The sequence below is a fragment of the Epinephelus moara genome, chromosome 20 (genome assembly GCF_006386435.1).
Source record: "Epinephelus moara isolate mb chromosome 20, YSFRI_EMoa_1.0, whole genome shotgun sequence".
Taxonomy (NCBI): domain Eukaryota; kingdom Metazoa; phylum Chordata; class Actinopteri; order Perciformes; family Serranidae; genus Epinephelus; species Epinephelus moara.
The window spans coordinates 32,080,279-32,088,812 of NC_065525.1; the positions used below are offsets into that span (position 1 = coordinate 32,080,279).

Here is an 8,534-nt window from a genome sequence, read left to right on the forward strand (position 1 = left end):
CCCTCTACCACTGTGCCAAATTTCACATGGATTGACCAAGTCAGTGAGGAGAAAAACGTGGAACAGACACACAGACAGAGTTTTCGTCATTATATAGTAAGATCAGCCCGCAGTTGCCTGAGAAAATTATGTGCAAATTCAACAGTATGTCTCAGTTTTTCCACGTTCACACAGTCTACTACTCACTTTCACTACATGTGCATTTTTTTCCCCCAGAATTTTCCATTAAAGTGGAAGCTGTTGAAGAAGCAGGTCAAGTCATCCCCTGCCTTACAAACCATTTACAGTCTTAAGTTTTGTCACTGCCTGACAAAAGCTTCCACCCATATTGTTTTAAGATAGAAGTCTGATACAGATTCTTTTGGACTGAGGCTGCTGGTTTTCAATATGTTGCACTATGTTCAATATCTTTAGATCAGACCTCAATAAGCAGTCATTGTTTCTTCAGAGAGCTGCATTCTGGTTGCAGTGGAAAAGCCTCTGCGGCAGCATTGTACATGAAGCATCTACTCACTGGTAAACGTGCTCCTGAAACCTCTCCGCCTTCACACGTGCATCAATATTAGGTGTGCAAAGTCATCTAGTGGGCCGGATAGGATAGCTGTATGTTTGACACCCCTGCCTCAGAATGAGCTGTTTATATCTACATAGGGAGCAGGTCCGCCTCTACAGAGATCGCTGTTGCATTGACAGTAACCCAGAACAGACAAACCAAACACTGGCTCTAGATAGAGCCATTTGTGTTTTCACTGTGGCCTCTGTAGTCAGCAGCCCCTCCATGACGAGCAGTGTCGCGAAACACCAATTTTTTTTAATGTGAAACTACTTTATTCAGTGTTTTTACCGGTTCAACTAACTATGTCCGTTTGTTTTGGAGAGAACGAGACCTTGGTGAATAATTTGGCTCCAGCTAAAAACCAATTGCACTGAGAGCAGCACTTCTCAAAAAGATTAAAGTCACATTCATGTGTTTGAATCCAATGCAAGTTTTTGACATTTATTAAAGATAGCATAGCAACTTTGAATATTTATCAGTTTGTCTATTGAGAATGGCTGCCATATTTTCTGAAAAATGTAGAAATCATTTTCAGGCAAGAAGAGAGAAAATATTCCACCCCAGAAACTCAGGCAAGGGAGTGAGTCTTTGTGGATTAGTCCCTAAAGCTGAGGCAAACAATTTATGCTCACGATTGTTAATGAGTTTACTTCCTCTGTGATTGTTCTGTGCCACAAGTTTTAAAACAAAAGTTGTGGACAGCAGCTTCCTCCACCCGATATACGTGGAGCAATTATGCGAGCTCGCCTCAGTTTTCTGGACAGAATATCTGAGGCTCTATACATTGTAAGTGCTGCGTGTGCAAACATGTCTGCTTGTTTAACACCGTGCAGAGGAGAGCGCAGGCTGTGATTCCCCGCTGCAGCCGAGCCAGAAGCCAGGAGATGAGGGGCTGACAGATGTTTTCTCAGTGTGCGTTTCTCTCGGTCCAGGTTCATTTGTGTTAAAGGAAAAGTTCATTTTTTTGGAAATACACCAAGAGTTAGATGAGAAGATTGTGCATTAAATATGAAGCAGACAGACAGCAGAAACGTGAGTCTTTCGTCACTTTGAGGTTGCCAGGCAACCAGTGATAACTCCAGGGGCCAGATGTAAAAACAATGCCTATGCAATGCATATGTGCACACCTTTTTTTCACACATTAACTGGTATTTATACAGGAAGAATGTGCGCAACTCACGCAGGCTGCACAGCATTCAGCATCTTATTTTAAAATATTTATGATGTATCATTCTTTTTATTTACATTTAAGCCACAATCTCCCCGTTAATGATTCTATAATTTTATCCTGTGAAGCCCTTTGTGAAGTCAGTTTCAACATGAGTGAATCACTGACCATCCCCCTGACGTTTAATATTGATGATAGAGATTTTACCGTGATGATGGTTTGCAGAAACATTTGATTAATTGGTGGTATGGACGCTACAAATGGCCCCAGCTGTGCGTACTGACAGCTGCTCTGGCACCGTTGGATACGACACAGTGAGTGAAATCAAACTTTCTTTACTGTAGTTCTTATTGACAGGTCTAATGCGTGGTGGAGCGGGCACAACTATCAATATGCAAACAGATGTTTAGGGGCATTTCTACATCTATTAATGGCTAACTGTGGGTGTGGATATGAAGCTTGTGCAGTGCCACAATAATCTAGATTTATAAAACAAACTGTCTTTGTATGTGTGCACAGTTTTGGTTGTGAATCTACAGTTTTATGCATCTGGCCCCACAAAGTTATCGGTCCCAGTGAAGAAACTGTTCGCCCCCCTGTAAAACTGCACCTCTTCATTTTCATATTTTACGCATACAATGAGATATAACATAGTAATAAGTGAGCTTTAGAGGTGCTGGCAAGCATATTTTGTTGGCCGGACAGAGACAGGCTAGCTGTTTCCCTCTGTTTTCAGTCTTTATGCTAAGCTAAGCTAAGCTAACTGTCTGCTGGTTGTAGCTTCATGTTTAGCGAACAGAGATGTGAGGAGCATCAATATTCTCTTTTTTTAAGATATTTTTGGGGCTTTTTGCCTTTATGTGATAGGGCAGCTATGGCGTGAGGGAGGGGGGCATGACATGCAGCAAAGGACTGTGAGTTGGAATTGAACCTGTGGCTCATGCAGCAAGGACACAGCCTTTGCACATGGGGCGCCTGTCCTACCAGGGGAGCTAGTGGACACCAAGCATCAATATTCTCTTGTAACTCTCTGCAAGAAAGTGAATTTGAACTATTGCTTTAAAGATAAGTGATAGTATTCCTGTTAATAAATACAAATTTGACATAGCAATCTATGATCCCTGACAAGATCAAATGTAGACATTTGAAAGTGAAATTCTTAAATGAAACATCACATCTTCTTTGTGATACTCTCTGTGCTTTACTGGGCTTTTGAACCAAAGATGCAGCAGCTGTCACATTCTTAGTTATTCATTTCATTAATCTCCATTTGTGTCCTTTTCTATTACAGCTCTTTAAAATGAGGTGAACTGTGTCTCTTTTCCATGTGCAAAAGGTTTGTGTACAGATCAGAATTAGGACACAAACAGCTGCATCAACACCTACACACGTTTACCTCCAGGTGTGATAAATACATTCATGAGGTGTAACAAATGCACAAAAATGTGTCCACAATGCAAAGTCTGGACCACAGTGTATTCTTCTCTGTCTGACAAAACAAGGAGGGTTCTCAGTTTCTAAACCATTTTTCTTTGGTGTCCTGTCTGCCACCGATCTAGGCCAACAGTAATTTGCTGTTTCGAGGCAGCCGGCGGGGCTGGTGCCTTACCTTGCACTGGCACAGGGTGCACTCTGTGCCATGTTTAATCCAGGAGGAGCCACTGAAGCGTGAGATGTTGTGCTCGTCCGTGCACGTCTTGGTGATGTCGTTGCGGATGGTGTCTGCCTGGCAGGGGTCGGTGACACAGCGGGGACAGCACTCGCCCTCAGGCACCACGGTAAACTCACAGTCCACGGGCGGGCATGGCAGAGGCCAGCAGTCCACCTGCCCCTGCTGCGGAGGCGGAGAGGGAGAATGTGAGACAGACGGACAGAGAAGAAAAAGACAGGCAGTTCAAAAATAATCTCTGCAAACGCACTATTGCATTTTCCAGCCCTAAAGAAGTTATTCATGCAAATACACATATTTCTCCTGACGCTGTGTATTTGCATGCTAGAGGGAGCGTCTCCACTTGATGAGAAAAAAAAAAAAAGTTGTTAAGGTACCTAGAAAATATAGATGAGCAGAGCAATCTTCCAACACAGTCAGCAAGTTTTTTTTTTTTCAGACTGTAGAAGTAAATGCTCCAGCTTTTTTAATTGACTTGTTCTAGCCCCCCTCTCTCATTGTTGTTCCCATATTAATCTCACAGCAAACTCTCAGCACAGAGAGCCTTATTGGATTTCTCCTGCTGCCATTTTCTATTGGCTTGAGAAAACAGGTCGTATATACAGTATGTCGGCCAACTTTACACATCCTAATGACTGTACGCTATATCATTCCGGCCTGACCCACTTCTGCTTACACTGCCATCCATGAGCATTTCTGCTCCACACCTACTCCTGGATATGAAATATGGCCCCAGACTGTATATGTTCAAGCACGCATGCAATAGGAATACACACACATTAAGTTACAAGAGGCTTGATGCAAGTGTCCCACTGGGGATATTTAATATCACTGAAAATTGTCTGGCTCAGCATTTTAGCTATGTTGTAGTAAATTAGGCTGGCTATAAAGCACAGGCTCACGCGGTGCTAATGCCCACTCCATGCCTCCATGTAGTGTGTAAACATTTGAAGTGGGAAATCCCCCCGAGTGGCACTCTTTGCTCGTAGCCAGAGGGAGGGATTGGATGTAGCCTCAGGTATCTGTCCCACGCTGCGAAAAGGGACACTGTCGTCTTTGTCTGTTTATGCAGATGTGGCCTATGATCACAAAGGAGAGACAGATTTGCTATACAATCAGCTTTTATTTGCCTTTCATACGGGGCGGTGTGCAGCTGAAACTTGATCAGCCTAAAACCAATCTTTCATTTCTTCGTTACATTACAGGAGGTCATTATTTTAATCTGGCTTTGCATTCAGCGGCCACGGTATCTCCCTGTGATTTAATCCCTTCGCGTTTACATGGACAGATGTAAGGATTCACTGTGTACATGTTACAAAATGCCTCCAGGAGATTAAAACTACTGACATTTATATTTGCCTGGGATTCAGCCGGCAGTAATCACGCTTCTTCTCTTATTCGCCTCGACCTACAGCGCAACCTATAGCGAAGGAATCTGCTTCTTTGATCTCCTGGTGATTTAACAAGATAGCAAATCACAACTGGCCCCATGTGCGCGCATCCTGCAAAGGCCACATTCTTGATTTCAAATGATTGCACCGGGGAGCGGAGAAGGATTCCCATCTTGGTCTTGGGAGAATGATTTGCCCATCTGGCTGCTGTCACTGTGTATTTTAAGGCCCCTGCTGAGCCCGGACAGCCATGGCTCTGCTAAGTGTAGCAGCATTCAAGGTTCATTTCACGTCCCTGTCACGCTACTGGAGCCCCTGTACGGTATCGCGCAGCAGCCCTCTCCCTCGCCCTTTCAAGTGCTGCTCTTTATACCGTGTGGCTGGTGGTCTTTTGCTCTGCGTGTGTTTCCCTGCATCTTTAATTGAGTGCATTTTATGTCTGACTGTGTGTCTGCGTGGATGCAGGAAGAGCATGTGTTGTCGTGACAGGTGTGCCTACCATCTCAAACACGCAGAACATGGTGTGTGTACACGTGTATATACTGTGTACATACTTGTGTTTGTATACCACGCGTGTGCTCTGCTGCTGAGACCGGCGTGCCTGCATTCTCAATCGGGTTTGTGTCTGTTTGTGTCAACATATATAAGTGCCAACAGTGAGCACAGCCGCGGCGAGAGTGAAGCCGAGCGAACCCATTTTCAGCCGACTGTGATTTCCCGCTGCCTCTCAGCTGAGCAGTGATTTTCAGGCTCCGCTATAATGGCTCACTGTAAGAAATTCAAAAAGCAACCCTCAGGTCCGAGCATCAGGACAGCATTACAATGGCGGGAGGGGAGGGGAGGGGAGGAAACGGCGGTGCTGTTGCTCCTCAGACCATAAATCTGTCAGACTGGAGCCAACTTATATTAGCTACAAGTACGGCTGCTCTTTAAAAGCAACAAACAGGAGAGAAAAAAGAAGAAAAGGGAGTTGTAAAGTGCTTGTCTGAGATCCACAGTGAAGATGATTTGTGAGTCACTGAACAGAAGGAGTGACACTGGTGTGGGTGTGTGGTACAGCTGAGTGTGGGTGAGACAAGGCAGTGTGGTGGAATGCAAAGGATGACATTTGCATTTAATATGCATGTGGCTACATGGTGAGCAGGCATCGCAGGTAGAAGGATTTAGTGTGTTTTTTGTCAGGTTTATTGGGAAACACTTACGAAATGCTTCCCTGTTGTTTGAACAGCGGCACTGTGTAAACCTTGGCGAAAGGTCGACAGGGAAGAGGACGTGACTGCAAAGAAAATAGTGCCTATGTCTTACTGTGAAAGATTCATGCGGTGAGCACTGTGTTATTGTGTTTTGTATGAGAGATAGGATTGCATGTAGAGGACACCAGAAAAACACACATGCTGCAAATACTCATCAATCAACACAACCTTCTCAAAGCACGCACAGATGATACACAGTGTTACACCTCCCACTCTCCAGGCACACACACACATTTTCTCCTGTTCTCTTAACCTTGGAAGTATCCTTCAATAACACGTGTAATTCCATCATAGCAGACAACAGTGCAGAGAGTCCTTTGAATTCTTTAAAAAATTTCACTAATCACTCACTCCCTTTCTTCTGCCACGAGTTGAAAAGCAATCTTCAGCTTCTCCTCTCTTCAACCTTCCTATTCACCTCTTAATCACTCCCCCTCTCTTTCCACAAAACTTCTCTCCTTGACTTTCTTTACATAGCGCCTCTCTCATTCGTGAGCATTTCCATGGAGACTGGAGTATTTGTTCCGTGTCTTGTGTGGGCACTGTGGCACGGCAATGAACGCTTATGTTGTTTTCCCTCTCACCGTAAATTGCTCTTGATAAAAGCCTCTTCTAAATTCCTGCGATGTAACTTTTATAAACATGTGGGGGTTTTATTTATCCAACCCGACTCACCAGGCACTGGCACTGCTGGCAGTTCTCCACCCATGTGTCGCCGCTGCCGTAGGTGAGCAGGCCGTTCTGGTGCAGGCACTGGCTGCTCAGGCGAGGGTCGCACTCGGGACAGCAGAACAGGTCGGCGTTGGGGTTGTCGCAGTCGCAGACCATCCTGCGGCACATCACTTGGCCAGCCTGAGCGAAGAGCACAAAAACATACATCACCTGAGCGCACATATGCACGCATGCATAGACAAGGCCATTTGTGTGATGGGATCATTAAACATGCATGTTGATAATAAATATTGTAATAAAGGCTGTGTAGCCTAGCAACCGTTTTGAGGCTGTATTTTATGGCTATGTAGTCTCAGCTCGTACTGCGGGTAAGACACAATGGATAAAAATATATTTTATGAATACTTAAGCTCAGTGGTTCTTCAGGAGTTCCTGTTCATCAGTGTGCTGTTTGAAGAATTGCGACTTGGCTGTCTGGTTGTCTCAGTGATTTAAGGTGCCTTCCACAAACAAGAACTGCTGTGGCTCTGAATTCAACTCATTACCTTTGTCACATACTTCTCTCCTACTCACATCTGCTGCTGCCACTTCAATGAGTAACTGTCTGAACCATAAAAGAAATAAATGTATAATGTCTTTTTCCAGAAACATGAAAATGATTAGTTAATTCATCAGTTAGTTGACTGACATTCTGGTTAATTAATCGGCAACTATTTTGATAATTGACTAACTGTTCACTGTTTAAAAAAAAATCTTTTGTTCCAGCTTCTCAAATGTTAATATCTGCTGATGTGCTCCTCTTATTTATATCAGTCATATTTATATTCTTGCATGTTCTCCCTGTGTAAGCGTGGGTTTTGTCTGGGTGCACCAGCTTCCTCCCACAGTCCAAAGACATGCAGGTTAAGATAATTGGTGACTCTAAATAGGCCGTACGTGTGAACGTGAGCGTGAATGGATGTCCATCTCTAGCCTATCTGTTAGCCCTGTGATTGTCTAGCAACCTGTCTAGGTTGTATCCCACCTCTCGCCCAAGGTCTCCAGGACCCCCGCCCTTCACCCCCTGCGACCTTGAACAGGCTAAGTGGTTAAAGATAATGAATGAATAAATGAATATTTAGGTTATTATTATATAAATATTCTAACTTATTATTCTTTTTTTTTACAAACTTAACATCAAGGGCTGCCCTGTCAGTAACTGTGCAGTGTACATCTAGGGTTGTTTCGGTCCCCAGATTTAGATGCAGAGTGAGCGACCCCCTTCAAAACCCAGCTGAAACTCTCAAACTCTATATGGAAAAAAAGGAACGAATAGTTGAATATGTATTTAACAGCCAGATCTGATTTGACTGACACAATTCTGAGTCGTAAAGTAAGTAGAAGATGAACTGATATCCAAAAGGCATGAAGTTAAAGATGACACATTTCTTCACTATTATAAGCAAGATTACTTTTTAATCTTACTATATAATGATGAAAACTCAATCCATGTGAAATGTGGCACAGTGGTAGAGGGTCATGGGAGGATGCGAATGAAGCAATATTACATCAATTGGCCAAAGGGGGCGCTGTAGCAACCGATTGAAATTGCAAACTTTGAATGGGTATATCTCATGCCCCGTATGTCATAGACACATGAAACTTTGCACAGAGATGCCTCTCCTCATGAGGAACAAATCTGCCTCAAGAACCCATAACTTCTGGTTATATAGATTTTCCACCATTTTGAATTTTGTGCACTTAAAATCGATCTCTTCCTAGGAAGTTTGAGCGATCTGCATGAAACTGGGTGAACATAATCTAGGGACCAATATCTAAAGTTCCC

General features: G+C 43.7%; 1 protein-coding gene across 1 annotated transcript in view; it reads right to left on the reverse strand.

Annotated features, from left to right (window-relative positions):
- Positions 1 to 8,534, reverse strand: part of nell2a (neural EGFL like 2a) — a 126,088-nt gene that overhangs the window by 1,871 nt on the left and 115,683 nt on the right. Inside the window, exons 18-19 of the mRNA XM_050074007.1 lie at positions 6,713 to 6,889; positions 3,334 to 3,558 (exon numbers count right to left, since the gene is read on the reverse strand). Coding sequence (XP_049929964.1) covers positions 3,334 to 3,558; positions 6,713 to 6,889 — 402 coding nt within the window. The remainder of the gene's footprint in view (positions 1 to 3,333; positions 3,559 to 6,712; positions 6,890 to 8,534) is intronic.